At 28.3% G+C, this 19,554-nt stretch overlaps 1 protein-coding gene across 1 annotated transcript in view; it reads left to right on the plus strand.

Moving 5' to 3' along the window:
• LOC136978869 (ral GTPase-activating protein subunit alpha-1) overlaps positions 1-19,554 on the plus strand; it is a 72,712-nt gene that overhangs the window by 28,854 nt on the left and 24,304 nt on the right. Inside the window, exons 12-29 of the mRNA XM_067274691.1 lie at positions 2,436-2,615; positions 3,089-3,162; positions 5,282-5,390; positions 8,072-8,194; positions 8,531-8,801; positions 8,893-9,024; positions 9,267-9,338; positions 9,505-9,648; positions 9,717-9,869; positions 10,030-10,053; positions 12,051-12,241; positions 12,315-12,413; positions 12,682-12,837; positions 14,337-14,468; positions 14,539-14,664; positions 14,990-15,048; positions 15,181-15,289; positions 15,578-15,625. Of these exons, the coding sequence (XP_067130792.1) occupies positions 2,436-2,615; positions 3,089-3,162; positions 5,282-5,390; positions 8,072-8,194; positions 8,531-8,801; positions 8,893-9,024; positions 9,267-9,338; positions 9,505-9,648; positions 9,717-9,869; positions 10,030-10,053; positions 12,051-12,241; positions 12,315-12,413; positions 12,682-12,837; positions 14,337-14,468; positions 14,539-14,664; positions 14,990-15,048; positions 15,181-15,289; positions 15,578-15,625 (2,202 nt within the window). The remainder of the gene's footprint in view (positions 1-2,435; positions 2,616-3,088; positions 3,163-5,281; positions 5,391-8,071; positions 8,195-8,530; positions 8,802-8,892; positions 9,025-9,266; positions 9,339-9,504; positions 9,649-9,716; positions 9,870-10,029; positions 10,054-12,050; positions 12,242-12,314; positions 12,414-12,681; positions 12,838-14,336; positions 14,469-14,538; positions 14,665-14,989; positions 15,049-15,180; positions 15,290-15,577; positions 15,626-19,554) is intronic.

The raw sequence follows: 19,554 nt of genomic DNA on the forward strand, positions 1-19,554 counted from the left end.
GGCTGCAGGTTAGTCATGTTTCTACTATAGGAAAGAGTATTGTAGCTATAGCAATATGTGCATTATTTCTCATTAAACATTTGATTCCTTACTCACTGTATGAATATAAAGTCAAAATTTTTATCTTTATATAATTTAAGTACAATTTATTTGTAGAGTTATGAAGAATCTGTCAAATAATTAAAAAATTTTAAACTATAAATGGTATTTTCAGAGATTTTTATGCCATTAGTATATAAATTTCTAATATTTTAATATTCAATACTTTCAATAGATTCCTGTTGTAATGAAAAGTGATTCATGCAAGTACTTAAAACAAAGTTAAACCAATTTTCAATGTATTTATGCTTAATAGAAATATTCTGATACATCAGATTTTATTAAGGAATGCTTTAGACTCTTCTCTAACTGCAGTGAACTAATACTCACACCTCGACACAAAAAGCTTTAAAAATGGAGCCTTTTAATTTACTTTTCTAACATTTTTGTCCAGTTTTAATGGCCTCAGGAACAGAAAAATCGAATGATTCCAATTTATATAACGACATTTGTTTTGGAACATTTAAACTTTGAATTTTCCTGAATGTTTAGTGCGCAGGCTCGTACATAAAGAATTACAAATAAACTATACATACATATAATACATGAATAAATAACTAAAATAAAATAAATAAGTGAATAAATACAAAAATACACTAACACAACTGCTAATATAGAGAGGGCCACCATTGTGCCTGCTTCTTTAACTGTTCATCTCTTTTTTTGTTTTTATAATAGAATGTTCATATTACCCACTCTCCAAGCTGCTGAGACTTTACTCGACTCTGAAGTTTATCGCTAATCCTTCCTGGTTTGTCTTATGCTTCTGCATATTTCAGGTGTCTCTTGTCCTGGATCTTTTGTATTATTTTAGTTCTTTCCCAATCCACTATGATCTCTGTTGGGTCTGCTATAACATACATTGCTAGTGTGGTGACTGGCTGCTCGTTCTGCATGTACCTTTTATGCTCTTTTAGCTTCTCTTTTAATGACCTCCCTGTGGCTCCAATGTAGTATAGCTCTTTTTTGTTGTCTTTCATCTTGTACTGGTATTCTATATATTCCTGGAATCATCCTCTGGTCTATGTCTTCCTTGTCTGTGCATAGCATCTGGTATATTGTTGGATTCCTTTTAAAAATTATCTTTTTGTTTGTTGTTGCTCCTATTTCTTTGTAAATATTGCTTAGAGGTCCTGTGTATTCCATTACAGTGTATTCTTTTCCGCTCATTACCTTCATTATCGTCTATTCTTCTTTTGTTAATAATGGCCTTTATTGTATTCTGGCTGACACTGCACTGCCTGATGTGATCTAATTCTTTAATTCTGTCTTGTGGATTGCTGCAGTGTGTGTATGCTGTCTTTATAAGCACTCAGAATGCTGCTATTTTATAGCTTGCCGGATCATGGGAGGTCCATGGTATTAACAGTGGGTTATAAGTCACCTTTCTGTAAACTTCTGTAGTGATTTCCCCTCCTTTCTCTACTTCTATTGCTATGTCTAGGAAATGTATACTTTTATCATTCTCCTGTTCTAGTTTGAGCTCTAAGCCAAACTTGTTGGAATTGACATCTCTGATAAATTGTTGAATGTCTGGTTTTTCTTTCCAGATAATCAAGACATCGTCAATATAGCATACATATACTAAAATGCATACTGTGTATTTCGATAAGATTACTTTCTCTAAAGTCCTTAGGACCATCTCGCATAATACCCCTGAAACAGGACTTCCCATTGCCACTCCTCGATGTTGTGTGTATGTTATTCCATTAAAGTTAAAGATTGATGAATATGTAGCAAGATGTGTTAGTTCCAGTACCTGTTTTTTTCATATTTACTGCATTTCCGATCTTGCTCTTCTGTTAATGCAGTTCTCTTGGCGAGGCATTTTATTGTATATTGAAAATTTAAATTGACATTACTTATCTTTCCACTCTTTTATTATATGTTTGTCTCTAAGTAGTTAGTATATCTATTAATAATGTTTACTATAGTAAAGATGGCTGAAGCAGTTAAGGCAAAGCAGTTAAATTTAATCTCAGATCTCCCAGGCTACTATTCTGGGAGATCTGAAATTGAATTTGGGTGTTTAAACCCTCCAGGAATTTTTTCATGCATCAAGCCCTCTCCCTTACCATCTGGGTGTGCCGTGTCAGACCTGGCCAAACTCACTATGACTATTTGAAAAAGAGCTGTTTTAGTGCCCAAGTGGTGGAAGAGTTAAAAAAAAAATGAAAAGTTTAAATTATTTTTTATTAGTTTATTTATTGTAAAAATATGAACTTTTGTTTTTTTATATTGACATTTATAATAATTCTAATTGTTGTTGTGCATTAATTAAATGAATAAGATTATAAAGATTTTAATGTGTATAATCTTTTAATTACATTTCTTAGGATGAAAGTGAAATGATGTCCATGTCATTTGCAAGATTAAGAAAAGATTCTTACATTAAAGCAATTTTAAGTGATCTTCGTGCTGGTTTACAGAATACACTTCAAGTTTTTATCATTAATGCTGCAAATGTGTTTTTGTTAGAGATATCACCGGAAAAAGATTTACTTTTGGATGAACAGGTACACATTACAAATAATTTTTATTAATGTAGTTATAAATTAGTTGTCATTTTTAATATGTTTTTATTTCTTTTTAAATATATAGATTAGTTTTTTGTATAGATTTAATTGAAAGGCTGAGCCTAACAGTGGTCTAACCTCCCTTTATTTAAAGTTGAGATATTTTACTTTAAAGATTGTGTAATTAGTATATACACCCTTTAAAGCAAAATATCTCAACTTTCTGTCGATACTTAATCAGAACCGTAGTAATCTTTTATTCTGTTTAGTGACAATTTATTTTATACATGAAAGTATGGCATCATTAATTCAGTTTTGATATCCAGGGTTAGACCATTTAATTGTTAACTAATAGTAATTGAGATTGGGAAAATGTAACATTTGGAAGTTATTTTTAATAATTTAATAACTATTAAATTAAAACAAAGCAAAAGCAGTGTATTCTCATTAACAAATGTAAGTTTGTATTTTAGGTTGATATGTGTAAAAGAGTTTTGAATATCTATCGCTTTATGGTAATGAATGTTCAAATGGAGAAAAAGACATGGTAAGTTTTTTGAATGTCAATATGTGTTAATGCTAAAATTATAATTATTTTAGTGTTAACACAATAATTATAGTAATGACATATTTTAATTTATTGATAACTATTGTTTTGGTATTATATTTATTTATGATATTTTCCTAGCTCTTGTAGAATGTACTAAAGGGAAATACTTTAGTTATATAACATATGATTTTAAGCAAATATATTAATTAATGAGCAATTATTTATTGTGACCATCATCACAATGCTGGGCTACAATTTTTATTAATCATATTTTTAATTAATTTAATTTAAAATATATGCTCTCCACTTCAAATCAGTACTGTAGTGTCTTGCCCCTGTACATCATACTTTTCCTTTAACAATAGAGTCATGCCAGTCATCTATTAAGGAGAATTAGATCATTTAATTGTCCTATTCTTCTTTCAGGGGAAAGTTTTTTGAATTGAAATAACATGACTTCCAGTTTTCATTAGAAGCTGATATATAGTTAATTGGGGCCTCCTGCCCCTATGGTTTCCATATCTGGTCTTGGATTTCATCTAGCTAACTCCATTCTCGAGATTAAGGAAAGACGGACGGATGACAATGGGAATTTATAGGTCTACAATTTTTTAAAATTGCAACCCAATACACATAAAGTTTGATTATTAATTAATATTTGAAATTCAGTTTTGTTTAAAATTTATTTTTGAAAATGTCAGAATTAACCAGTTGTTTGCGGAGTAGTGCTATTGGAGTAACCGGTTTTCGTTAAACTGTTGCGGAGTACTCCAGTTGGAGTAACTGTCAATTTTTTTTCGTAATTAACTAGTTGGTGGCGATTTAAGCACTGATTGGCTTTTATCTACATAGACTAAGTCTGTTTCAACGAATAAGATATTTGTTACCACCCCGTATTTTTAAATTTAGGCACAAAACTCCTCCATTCCATGTTAAGTCTATGGGAGACCTTTCTTTTGTTCATTTGACAATAAAATCCTAGTTAGCATGCCCGTTAAGTTCTAATTGGTATATTATAGCTAAATGACTATCCTTTGACCAATAAGCATTGACTTGGGTTTGTGGGGTGGGAACTTTCTTGGAAAAAGTTATACCAACTTCGAGCTACATTGTCAGCTACAAACGTAAACAAACAATTATAAATCGTTATTCTTATCTATTTTTAGCATGAATTTAATAAATTTTTATGTATATTTATCCTATTTAACAAATAAGCTTGTTTTTTAAGCCATTCAGCCATAAATCTTTCAAAAAACAAAGTACTTCCGGTTATGGTGGTACTTCCGTAATACATAAGATATACATGTATAGTCGTTAATATAATAAAGTAATAATCGCTTATTATAGTCTACTATTAGTACAATAAATTAAATAACGTATAAATAGAATCAAATACACATCATCAGTAATAAAAGTGTATTAACCTAGATTTAGAAAGGCCACCACCCCCCCACGCCGATCGGCGTTATAATCTATAGGCCGTATTATTTCTCTACGTTGATTTAGAAAGCTGCAGTTTTTTTTATTTGACAGAAAATATACATGTCTAAGTAACGTATGTAACAAATTAATGGAAAATTTATAAAAAAAAGATTTTTTTAAATATTTTAAAATCTTAAATTTTATTAATTTTTTTAAACGTACATAATATTTTGAAGTTAACAATCGTAAAGTGTAATACATACGTGATAGAAAATTGCAAACAGATTATAACTACTACAATTTTTAAGTGAGATATCGCAAATTGAAAAACCACTTTAAAAACCACAAAACCTGTACGCAACAGCGGTGTTGTTTCGGATTATCGAGTGCGCAGCTGACAGGTTAACGTTTGATAAACAAATGCAGAAAGTATTTGATTAAATGAACATAGGTCAATGATTACTGACACTGATAATATGCAAAAGTGTGAAAATTAAGTTTGAATTATATTCTCATACTCAGGCAAATTTGTGTTTTGTGTAGTATCTAAAATTGTTGATCTATTGTTAAAATGGCATGAAATAATTTCTATCAAGTGAAATTTTTACAAGTTATTTTATTTTCTATAAAAATATATGTAAAAATGTTTGTTTAAGAACATGATGTATTGTTAACATCCTTTTTTTTCTTACAGGGAACAATTACTATTAGTTTTGTTGCAGATAACTTCTCTCGTTTTAAAAGAAAGACCTCCTATTAGAAAAGATAGTTTGGGTGGAAGACTGGCTCCAGCACTTTTTCAAGTATGTAATAAACACAAACTGTATTACTTTCAACATGTATATAAACACATACAAACAGGGTGTTTACTTTAACATTTATCCAGGAGCATGAGATTTTTCCAGCACTGCACAATTATACACAATGCTTGTACAGTCGTGAAACTATAATCATTTCATAATAGTGCTTGTGAGTATAAGACATTGTCATATTATTTTATTGATTAGCAGATTGCATGAAGATGGCTCTTTTATAAGGACATTGGCACTGTGTGTTTCCACATTATCAAGATTAGTTTTTTAATTTTCATTTTGTTCTTACATTTGGAATATATATGTATATATTTCTGTAGAACTACTGTGTAGTTTAATATATCTCTTTTTGAATGATTACTATAATTTATTTTACTGTAAGCATTGCACTGGAACTAATGCATGATATTCATATATTTATGCAATGCTGAAAACTTCTCTTTTGTATCTGGATAAATGTTAAAGTGAATACTTTGTATACATGTGTTTGTATATGTATGTATGCAGAGTATGTATATAATGTTTATTTATTTATTATTATATAAATTTCTGTGTATTTTAGTTGTATCAAGAATAATATTAAATGCTGTTGAATATAAGTTTATAATGGTAATTAAATGATGATTAATTATCAATGGTAAATAATTTTTCTCTAATATATGATTTAGAATTTGAGTATTAGGTTGTTGCAACTGAATGGCCAATTTTTATTTATGACTTTAAACATTTATTTAATTTAAAACTAACATATTCGATCAAAATAGTTTCCACCAATGTTAATTCACTTCTCCTAATGCAATAGAAATCACAAGAACAAGAATCCAAAAATCATTAAAGGCACTTTTTATTGCAATTGCATTCTTGAAGATTTTCTTTACCAAAAAACTATCCAAATGCGTAAAAAATTAATAGTCTGTCAGCAAAAAGTCTAGAGCAACGGTCGGCAACCGGTGGTCCGTGGACCATCAACGGTCTGCGAGAAAATTTGGGTGGTCCAAGGAGAAATTTGGACATTGATTAACAGAAGGTTATGCAAAGTATTACAAAAGAAATGCAAAATGCTTAGTTACTTTTTTCACTTATTGGGGTTTTTTTATTTGAATTTAAAATCAAATACAAAGCGACTGCTATCAATAAATAATCACCACAACGTTACTGGTATATAATTGAATAAATAAATAATTACCGAAAAACCAGCATTAACTCACTGTAGAACGAATGTTTTCAACGGCCATTGTCGGGTTTGATTCGTTGGAATGCTTGTAGGAGAATGCACATTTCAAAAAATACAAAAAACCTCACGTGTTGAAGTTACGTGCATGTCCGATGTAGTGCTTTAACCAACAGTCTTGAAACTGGCTTCCTTTTTTTCAACAAACCTGATGCTAAAAATATACCATGCAGAGAAACTGATGACGTTAAATAGACCTACATCAAGTTTCTCTGCATGGTATATTTTTAGCATCAGGTTTGTTGAAAAAAAGGAAACCAGTTTCAAGACTGTTGGTTAAAGCACTACATCGGACATGCATGTAACTTCAACACGTGCAGTTTTTTGTATTTTTTGAAACGCGCGTTCTCCTACAAGCATTCCAATGAATCGAACTCGACAATCGCCGTTGAAAATGTTTGTTCTACAGTGAGTTAATGCTGGTTTTTCGGTAATTATTTATTTAATCAATAAATAATGAACAATAAACAATATTGTGAGTGCGATTGTCGTCCTTCGTGGAAAAGCGCTAAAAATCCATAAACTTGTTTTAAACAAGCAGCAATGAACTTTAGGCTTGCATTAATTTGTTATAATTAAACACGCAAATTTCATATTAATATAGTAAAATTGAACTTTTATGATCATTATTCTACAGATTTTGTATTGTTTAAAAAAATTCATGATAGTGGTCTGTGGGATTCAAAATTGGGAGTTTAGTGGTCTGTGAGGTCAGAAAGGCAGGTCTAGAGAATAAGGGGGATGAGGAAGAATTTCATTTGAATACTTTCATTTTTGTGACGAATAATTAAAGAACCTCAGACCCCAAACAATGCTCTTTGCCTCTCTCACTGAGTTTATGTGGTATCTATTTGTTGAGCTTGACTTTCTCTAATGCATTTAGATGTCGAGAAATGGTTGAATGATATACACATTCAACCTTTCTGCAATTTCCGAACAGTTGGGCGAGGTTCTGATTCAACAGTGTTCTTCAAAATGTTGATGATAGATGTACATATCCTTGAGGCAAATTTTCGATATTTGTATTCTTGGAATGAAATTTTTTGAACCAAAGCTAGGTGATATGCTTCCTTACAGAACTTTCACCAAAAGCTTTATTGGCATATCAGATTGTCTTGGCTGCATTATGTTCTATATTATACTTGTACAAGAAAATTATTCTATTTTCTTTTGTTTCCATGCCATCAGAAAAACTACTATTAAACATGTGGAACTTATGATATAAATGAGATAATATTTTAGAATTCACATATGATATATGCATGCTTCTAATTGCACACATGCGGTGCTGTTTGTGTGGAAAAAAGTTGAACTACAAGGGCGGGAAGTTTAAATTTTAAAAAACAGCCATTTCATTTGCATTTAAATTTATATTCAAACTTACTTCAATTTAGATGTGTGGTAAATTTTTTTAATATAGTTACAAATTTTTATTTTACAGACATTGATTGTTACTTGGATAAAAGCTAATCTTAATGTTATCATTTCATCGGATCTTTGGGATCAGTTTCTATCTGTTTTGTCGTCATTAACACAATGGGAAGAATTAATTAAAGAGTGGGCAGTAAGTTGGTATTGAATTGATTATATTAATCAAGTAATTTATGTATTTTTTGGATTATTGATGAATATGAAATTCTGTAGTATGTACTTTACATAAGAATTTGACTAAATTAAAATGAATAAACTTTCCTATATTTGAATATTTTGTTTACATTATACATGGAAATTTATTATTTTGTGTGGATGATAATTTTATTTTATTTTACTTACTATTAACAACATAATTTACAAATATCATTCCTGAAACCTCTTATATGTTAACCTCTAACCTCTGTTATATATTAATAAAATAATTATATTTATATATATTTTAATGATTAAATACTTTTAATTTCAGAAAACCATGGAAACTCTAACTCGTGTGCTAGCTAGACATGTGTATAACCTTGATTTAAACGATCTTCCACTGCAAAGATTAAGCGAACAAAAACAAAAGAAGAGAAGAGGAATTAAAAATGTACCAACTTTGGCAAGCGGGAAGAGATCTACTTTCAATAAATTGGAATCGAGTAAAGCTTCGAATAATGTTGTCACTAAAAAAGAAGAAAAGCTGACTACTCCATTACCTTCTACTGCACTCGACGATGCTTCCAGCTCCGATATTCAGGGTAAATTCTTTTTAATAAATGTTTATTATACCAAATTTATGACAATTGTTATTATTCAAAATTGAATAAAATCATGAAGTTTTATTTTTAGAAAATTTTAGTTCATCTGGAGTAACAAGAACAAGATCTGGAAGTGGAGACATCAGAAAATGTAGTACTTCACCTTCTGATCGAACAACAATTTCTAGGAGTGCAAGTGATAGTCATTTAGCATATAGAAAAAGTGTGTTATATAATTCTTGTATTTTCTAAAATTAAGTTAATAATGTAACTGTGTATATTGTGTTATAATTAAATTACGAAAAATTTCTAATCTAGTATTATGATGAAGGATAAAAATTATTACTTAAGTGAACTGAAAAGCATTTATGTCATTAAAAATTTGTTAAATTTCACAAAATTAGTATCTAAAAAATTTTAAAAAGTTAATTAAATTAAAAGAAGGGTTTTTTTTCCTTCTTATAGAAAAACGTCATTATTCATCTCATGATTCTTCATCGGCTTCACAAAATCAGCTTCGTACATATTTCGTTCCATGTGAGTGGATTTTCTGTTTTTAATCATTAGATTCATGTATGCATTTTGCATAAATGATTATTTTTATTATATCAATAATCATAATAAGAATTATCTGTAATCAAATTATTATCGTTAATGTTAAATTATAAGAATTTAATTTTAAATTGAAATTTTTATATAATAGCAATAACAGGAATTCCAGCTGGTATGGAAGATGAAGTTTTTAGAATACTTGCTTCAGCAGAAGATTACATTCAAGAACATTGCTCACCAAAGGGTATTTACCATTGTACAAAAAGCAAGTCTCTGGATTATTTATCGCAGAGAGGTAAATAAAATTTGCTATTAAATATTTTATATGCAGTTAAACGTGTAACGAAACAAATTATTTTATAGCCGAATCACCGTGTCTGTCCGAATCATCAGAATTTAGAAGTAGATCTCCATCTCCGACTCCGTCCAGTGGATTAGAAAATACAAGCATTAAAGATTCCCCAATGCAAATCGAAGTGATGGTTAACAGTTCAGAGAATTCCTGTAATACTTCCGGTAATGCCGCAAAATGATATAGCACATTTTTAATTTAAAATTTGAAAATTACAAATTTTCTAAATTTCTAATGTGTGTTTGTGATTTTAATCTTAATTAATATTGTAATTCATCATCACATTGTAGATAGGATTAGAATAAAATAATGTGTTTTCATTAGGTCTATCTGAAAAGAGGAAGAAAGGTAGGTTAACATACATTTAGGTTTAATATTTTGTGATATATTTCTCAAATTGAAAAATATTTAAAATAATTGTATATATTTTTATCATTTATAAAAATTTATGCAAAATGAATAAATGACACTAAATTAATTTCATTTTCTGTACTGAGTATACTACAACTATTAAGTTACTGTATTCACTGATGTATATGATACACCAGTGTATAAGACACACTCCATTTTCCGAAGGCATTTTTTGGAAAAAAATTATATATATATTATAAATAGTGTACAAAGAGCAGCAGGAGAAAGTCTAACTTGTCATAAACATATTTTTTGAAAGTGTTATCAGTATTTCAAATATTCTAAATTTTCTAATGGGCCTGTTTAATTTGTTGAGACAGTGCACAAGATCTCAATCGAATGAATGGAATAATAATTTTTCTTGTTTTCGTGTATTTTAATAAATTTTTTCTGGTGTTTAGTTTTTATATTGGTTAATGTTGAGATACCGAGCTCACACAAATATGATGTTGAAAACTGTAACAAAATTTTCAATGCTCTTGTGGAGAGAGATGAATACTTGGACTTGGACAAACTCGACTTGGACAAACATCCAGAATTTCTCAAGAGTTATTTCAGAGAATTTCCATTTTAAAGTGCGATCTGTTGACAAGATAACAAATTGTTCTTCTTGTACAATTCACAACTCAATGTATTAACTGCAGATTTTGTATCCAGTCATGATTTTCTACATTTTAGGAAGATTTGCAAGAAAGTAACTTGCAAGTCTTTCTTCTAATACTGTTAAATGTTCTATTATAATGGAATTAATTCCTATTTAATATGTCATTTCCTGATATATTAAATTTTTCTTAATATGATATAGTAGTCAAAAATATCTTATCCTTGCCATATGTTTGGTAAGTTCTCTGTGGCATAGAAATTAATTCTCTATTTTGTTTTCACTAATGAAATGAATGAATCCAAGTATATTAGCTTTACTGCTAATGTCAATGGATTAGTCAATTTGTAAAGCAAAATGTGTGGAAAGTTAACTGTTTTCACAATATAATTTGACACATTTTTTATTGTATTGTCCAAATGAATAATTTTTGTAGTTTCTTTTTTGCTTCATTGTCAAACATAATTCTTACTATTTCATAATATACAGGTAAAATAAGAGACCCTGTGCTAGAACTGTACATCATTTTAACTTTATAGCAAATAATTCATTTAAGTTATATAACTTGTGCCTTATTGGAAATTTTAAATTTTTTAAAATATTTTACTTGTTTAACTTGCATGTCCAACAGTCTTTTGAAATAATCTTTAGTTTTTGAAGTAAGATTGGGATAGTTTGCAGTAAGATGAAGTTTCAACTCGGCAGGAATTATTGCGTTACTGGACAATTTTTCTCCACATAAAAGACATTGTGGAATGTGACATTCTTTCTCATCAGTCCACAGAAAATTGAAACTTAAATATTAGTAAAATAAGAAAAATTAATAGACAATATTTGGACTAAGTATAATTTTGTGTTCTGTATGAGACGTATTTGCTGCGATTTCATTACTACAGCTTCCACTTGTACTTGCTCTATTTATATTTTGCCTAGAATCATATTCTCGTTTACTAATAAGTATCCATTGTGTGCTTTTATGGTGTCAATTTTTTTTCTAAAATAATTTTAACTAAAAAATGAGCATCATAATTATCAAAGTTACTTATTAATAAAAAAAAATGTATTACCTTATGTTATATGTAGATGTGAGTTAGAGATGTTAGCTATAATATTTATATACAAGATACAAAGCAAATACACATGAAAAATGGACTATATCAAAGAAAATTTAATGAATGAATGAATAAATTCCTGTAAATTTTATATTTTGATGTTTTAAATTAATAAATAAATCAATAATTGTTAGAAAAATTTGTAGAATTTGTAAATGTCTTGATTTGTAACTACATCAGAAATAATTGTCAAAATTTTCAAATGGTAAAATCTATTTTAGAGGTCGGAAACACTTTGGAACCGAAGAGCGTGATGGCCGGAGGAACGGGACGCGGTTGGTTACCGGACGTTGCCGTCGTACTATGGAGGCGCATGCTTGGTGCCTTAGGAGATATAAATAAAATTATTGATCCTGTTATCCATGCTCAAGTTATGGAATATCTTGTTGAATTATCTGATTTGTTAATAAAGGTATATAATTAATTTTAGATGGTTTTTAGTTTATTTTTCTAATTTAAATAGCAAAATGTTTATATTATTCTAGATTAGAAATAATCTTGGAGTGACTGTTGATAATCAGAGTAGCCCTCCGCCGTCTGAATTTGTTCCTCCTCTACATATTATTACATCCTGGTTGTTTCAGGTAAAGTAAGATCTGTTACTTTTGGTGATTGATTGTACTTGTTTACAATTATGATTAAATTTTTTTTTATTGAAATTAGCAAATCTACATAAATAAATTAATGCAAATGTATTCTGGATGCTATTTCTTTTGTATTTAACTGAAAATATTTCATTTATTTATAATTCATGTGGGTTTACCAATACATACATTAAATCCTATTGCATTTTATAGTTAATAAATACAATAATTAGAATCCAGATGGTAAAGAAAATTACATTTATTACAGGCAATTAATTTACCAGATGAATATCATCAAGGTAAAATTCTTGCTTACAAGTTGTTGTGCATTTTAACTTTACAACGACAAGATATACCCTTCTCTAGAGATTACCTCATTCAGTTTTATAAGACTCTTCATTATGGCTTGGTTGGAACTAATCAGGTAAATTAATGACACGTTTATGATATATGTGTATATAAGATAAAATATAATTTTAGTTATTTAAATACTAAATTAAGTTTTAAAATTTGTCTGACTCTATATTCTGTATAATTATATATTTTGTAAAGATTCTTATTGTTAAAACATTAAAAAAAATAGAAACTTTTCCATATTTAAATCTAATTAATCATTTTCTACCTCAGATTTTGTTTAATTTGGTCTTTAGTATTTTAAGTACAGTTGAGAGCCGTTTATCCGAATCAATTGAAGACTGGGGTTGTTCGGATAACCGATTATGTACAAAAAAATATATTAACCTGTCCGATGTTGAAATTTTTCTCCGTTGCGTGTCGCTTTGTGTTGAATTTTCGTCAATTTTAAGCCTACGAAAATTTTTATAATAATAATCGAGGCTATTGTATCATTAAAAATTATTTCTTTATTTTGTACAAACAAAATAAATATATTGAAAAATATAAAAACATAAAAATTATACTTTAGAAGTAAATCTAGTATCAAAAAAGTTTGATTCAGCACGACACAGTCTGACTGGAAAGTGTTCGGATAACCGACATTTCAGATAACTGCTGTTCAGATAAACGACTCTCTACTGTATAAGAAAAATATACACTCATTTTGCTAATTCAGAATTATTCAATTTTGTTACATATTACAGAAAGCTTTCTTTAGTTTAATGTTATTGGCATACTGAACAATATAATCGTAAACAAGTAGTTACATTTAATTAAAGCCTTTCAATTATCTTGAGTTGGTGCTCCTTAGATTCACTAGATGCAGTAAATAAATATAAAAGAATCGTTTTAAAAATATATTATTTTTATAGTTTATATTACAAACTGATATATATTTATACTTATTTTGAATATTAATAACTATTTGGAATAACAAAAATGTTGTAACATGTTAATGATATTACTGTGTTGTATGTAAGACTGTGCATACAGCACATTTAAGATTGCAATGTATTTGCATAATTGTGATTGTTGCCATTAGATTTTCTTGTAATTGGAGACTCGACCAATTAAAAATGATAAGAAAAATATGCAACTGTAATAAATTAGATAAATATTTAACAAACAAAACAATAGTTGTTGATAAAACTTGAATTTTTAATTTGTTTTCCAGAAGTTTGAATAATTGCATTATGTATAAAATGGGAAGTGTTTGGTTTCCCATTATATGTAATAGGAAGTGCAGTAACTAATTTTGCATTGATTAAAATTGTCTGTTTATTAATAATAATAATCTTTACTAATATTTTACTATGCTTCAATATTCCTTTATTATTAGCATAATATGACGATAATCATAAGACGTACGATAAATATGAAAGTAAAAAGGAAATTAGATTTGTTGTACAAGTGCAATACGAGAAATTATCCTACTATTAAACTTAATATTCTAGAAAAATGATTAATTAACATCAATCTTTCAAAACTATTGTAATTAAAATATTATTTTAAAATGTTTCGTTTCAGGAAATTATAAATACTATTGTAAAATATTGTGGTCCAAAAATATTTGCGGTAGGATTGCCGGGGTGTACGTTGCTATTATTAGATTTAATATTTGCGGCTAATACGATTGCATCTTCTAATGAAGTGAAGGGAGTGAGTATAATATTTTAAGCTGTTATTGTTTTGTTTTGCATTAATCTGAATAATTTCTTTACTTGTTTAGGTTCCACGTACTGAAGCTTTATCAATTTTAGGTTCACTCTTATGTTTTCCTAATGCATTCGGTGATATGCCCGTTCTTCAGCCTTCTCCAACGGATCTAGTTTGCATGACTTGTACAGATGTAAAGGTATGTTTTAAATAAATAAATAGAATTAATTTTGATTAGAATCTATAGTTTTAATAATAATACTAAATGTTATCTCCATATTTATATATTAAGTATATACAAACATCAACTCGGCCTGATTTATAGTTAAAGCCAATGAATTGCTGAATTATCAGACTATAATATATGATATTTGAGTATATTTGTTAAAAATAAGTAACTAAGGAATATACTTTTACACTTGAAATTTTTATATTAATTTAACTCTAAATATTCTTAAATTAAGTTCTTAAGATGTGTGTTTATATGCTCATAAGTATTAATCTGATGTAATTTTATTTCTTAGGAACATGTTATAAGTATTTTGCTTAGATCGGGAAAACGAGAACCGGCAGGACTCGCAAGGTAATTCTTACATAATATATATGCATTTAATTTATATAAAAAAATAATTGGCATTATAACTTACCTTTATAAAACTCAATACTGTAATTTTAGAAAACATATTTATTAATAAAATGTATTCTGTTATTTTAGATGCATAGCTATTAGTTCATTAGGTATTTTCATATATGAAGAACTGTTGCACAAGACTTCCCATCCACGCATCAAAGAAGCTATAAATATACTTTTAACTGCCATTAGGGTGAGTAATTTCATCACTTTTATAGAGAAAAATTGTAAAATATTGGGATGAATTAATTTTTTTCTAGTAAATGCGGTTTATTTTTTATTATATTTTAAATTATCCTTCGATACTTATATATTTTGGAGTTTGGTTTTTATTTTTCTTTTTTTTTTTATTTACTCTCACTATTATTAATTTATTTATTTTCATCTTTTTTTTACCTTGCTTGTTGCTTCTTTATTTGCATGGTTTATTTCTGCTGACTATGCATGGGTACATTTTTTTCTTACACTAACCACATTGAAGCTTCCAGTGACCAATGGTTTTAGAAAAGGATTAAATAAATCGCTCAAGGTATAGAGTTATTTAGTAAAATATTTTAAAAATCTTTTATTTAATATTATTAAAACATGTTTCTTATTTAACGTAATGTAACGTAGTTGATTAATATACTCATAATTTTAACTAAATAATCATTTAATTTGACTAATCTTTGTAGTTAAATTTATTTAAATTCAGGAATGAAAGTCTCACATAAATAAAGGTTAAATTAAATAAAAATATTAACAATTATTTGTACTTTTTTTATTGAGAGAGGTTGTTTTTTATGAATAAATCAAGCTATCGTGTGCATATGCTATTATTAAAAATTATCTGATTAACATAGCTTAACACAGAATAAAAATAATACAGTGAAATAATAAAAATTCCTCAACTTAATAAAACAGCAGAAAAAAAGAAATTATTGATTTGATGGCTGGTTGGCAAGATACTGTCTCGTTATTGTGAAGAATTCAAGTCCAAATGTAATCTAGATTCTTACGATTTTTTTTCATGAGTTTTCTTGTGCTGACATCTTTCACCCATATTAGTTAGATTGATTGTCATATCTACCACAATGGTGCAAAATTAAAACGGGACAACTCTTAGGATGCCACTGCCATACATTGACATATCAAATCAAGCAAAGAATTTATGAAAACCAGTGTATCATTTTATCTATTATATGACGAAGGTAATTTAAGATCAACTCCAGAAGAAATAAAAATAAATGAGTAAGATTTAGTTCTACAATGAAATAATAAATAAACTATAAGAAAGATACTTTGTCATAGACCGAAAATTTGCGTATTAATACGATACTATTAATTTAAATAATAGTTTAAGATTAAAATTATAATAAATTAAACTAATTCATTTGATTCAGACATAGAAGAATACTAAAAGCAGATAAATTAAACTCTGTAAAATAACCGAAAAGTGAAATAAAAGTGAAATAATACAAAATATAATTGAAACTTAAATTTCTTTATTTGTAATGCTTTTTTTTTCCAATTTTTAAATATGTAAGCTACTTTATTAAAACATACAAAAATACTTATCGAAGATTCGAGTGCCGGACTTCTGTGTCCATCTCCACATACCCGTTGAAAAAATTCTACTGCACATAGTTTAAATTCTTAATTGAAGGATTAAAATCGGAAGTTTTGGAGAGAGCATTATAAACATCAAAAATAATACAAATTAAATTAATAAAATTTAGTTAAAAGTGAACTAGAATAATATGCTAAAACTAAATATTTATTAATTTTCAGTCATAGTAATAAATATGTAAATAAAATATCCTAATGACTTAAAATATAAAATAAACAAAGTAATATAATAACAATATTAATTATTAGATAATAACTAAACTAATTAGAGAAATTGAGAACTTTTCTAACACTAATCTTTTCTCTTCTGAGCTAAACATGTAATGAAACGACGAGATGATCGATGATCTGAATTTATTATTGTTATTTTTTCCCGAGGGTTTGCTAGAAGCTTTAGTGACTTTTCCCTGTTTTCTAGTGGTTTTGGTGGCGAAACCTACTCTAGCAATTTTGCTTGTTTTCTATACATCATCTCTTAAAGATTTTTTTTTCAATTATGGAAAATATATTTCATCCTGACTTATGATATATGCAAGTGTCTCAGGAAAATGACTTTCTTTGTTGATGATTCTTTAAAGAAGCGAAGGATACTCTATATTTAGTATCTCTCTCAAAATCTTGAAAATCTCAATGGTGGATCTTTATGAAGAACCTCACAATTTCTATATATCAACAATTCTAAACCAAACAATTTCCCAAATTGTTGGGCTATTATATAGTTAATTTAATGATTAGAAAATAATTTGACAGATTGTTTGTTTGCAAACTTACCAGCAACCTCTCATTTATCTGCTATTGTATCTAGAAGATTGCAGTACAGTAGACTAACTTATTAAATTCTTTAGTTGGTATATGTCAGTTTGACAAATTACTTGATGTCTTATTGGGCTGCAGTTTTCAAATTGCAGACCTATATATTCCCGTTGTTGTCTGTCCATCCTTTGTTAATCTTTAAAATGGGATTAGATAGATGAAAATTGAGATCACTTACAAAAAGCTTAGGGGCTGGAGACTCCAATTAACTATATTCAAACTTGGATTTGTTTCTACTGATTTGCTGTCAGAAATTTGAATTTATATAACATTGTGCAAATTCTTCTAAATATATGCTTAGCTATAATATCCTTTTTCTTCTTTGGTGTTTTGAGGCATAATTTTTCATGCATATAATGGCTTTGTAAGAAAACAGCATCAATTAGAAATTGGCTCTGCTTACAAAACAGTTGCTGTGGCCGACTGCATGCACTCGATCCAATATTGAAAGCTTTGGTACTATGCTGTTCAGTGTAATGTAAATCAATGCTGTTATTTATGCTTTTTTTCACTCACTGTGTCAAAGGTGTTTACATATTTCTAACAGGAAACGATAGTATACATATGTATACATTATTTTCAGATTTTATTGTAGCTGCAATAAAATCTCCAATGTCCAAAATAAACAGTTTTTGGAATTTGTGTTTTATACTCTGTATTTAATTAAAAAATATAATAAAACTGAATGACAATCGATTGCTTTTAAATCTGTTATACCACTCATAAATCTTTGAATGTGTTATGGCACGCTCTTTTCGCAATCATTTCAACAGTCTGTGCCTGTTTTTTCCAATTTAAAAGCAAAATTTCATGCCTATAGTCTGCTGCTTGAAATTGACCATTTTGTGCAATCATTGTATGCTGATTACAACTCTTAATTAATAATTCTGTTGTAGGCCAACACCTAATAGAAGAAACAAAATTTGGCTGTCAGAAGAAGGTTCGTTTTTATTTCCTTGTAGTTTTTAAGTCAAATACACGACAGTTCGTAAGATAAGTCCCCATATACAATTTGTAATTTATAAAGACAGTTATCAATTCTCTTTATAATTGATGACACATCCAAGCATCTGCTAGAAGCCTATCCAAGGCAGAATTTTTGGCTTCAATCTCGCTTTTGCAAATGCTAGAACATTAGAAATTATTAAACAATGCATCTTAAATCTTGGATGTGGTAAAAAGTTGCAATTTCTAGAGCAAACCTACTAATAAAAATTATATATTTCAGTTTGTTGATTAATAAGGTGATTTGACAAAATGTGTTCTGCAAATCCCAATTTCTATGAGATCAAGAAAGAATTCTGCAAAAATTTGATATAAAAATAGTTTTTTCTTATTTTTAATGGCAGAGACTGTGTGTATGACTCTATAAATATCAAAGATGATTTACCAGCCACTGTAATAACTTAACCCAACTAATTACTACATTTTTAACAGTAGGATTTTTAAAGGACTACCATTTACCAAATGGTAGTTTTGACAAATTACTTGTTGTCTTATTTTCTTATTCGGCTGCAGTTTTCAAATTACAGACCTATATATTCCCATTGTTGTCTGTCCATCCTTTGTTAATCTTTAGAATGGGATTAGATAGATGAAAATTGAGATCACGTACAAAAAGCTTAGGGGCTGGATACTCCAATTAACTATATTCAAAATATGGTAGCATTCTTTAAAAAATTCCATTGTTAAAGGTGCACTGATTAGTCTATTTAAAAATAGCTACAGTATATTTACTACTAGTTTCATATTTTTGAACCTTTTCTTTTATATAGGTGATACATTATCATTGGCCAGTGATTCTTTTATGCTTTGAAACAGTACAACATACATGCATACATCCCACACGCACACACACACACACACACACACACACACACACACACACACATATATATATATATATATATCAGTCATCAGTCAGCCATACATATAAAATGAATGAAGATTTTCATTAAGTTTAGTCATGTTGAAAAATTAATTACTGTAGCATTTTTAACTACCAGTATGAAAAATATAAGTATGAAAAATTATAAT

Source organism: Centruroides vittatus, unplaced genomic scaffold (genome assembly GCF_030686945.1).
Source record: "Centruroides vittatus isolate TY-2023 unplaced genomic scaffold, ASM3068694v2 contig_559, whole genome shotgun sequence".
Lineage (NCBI taxonomy): Eukaryota > Metazoa > Arthropoda > Arachnida > Scorpiones > Buthidae > Centruroides > Centruroides vittatus.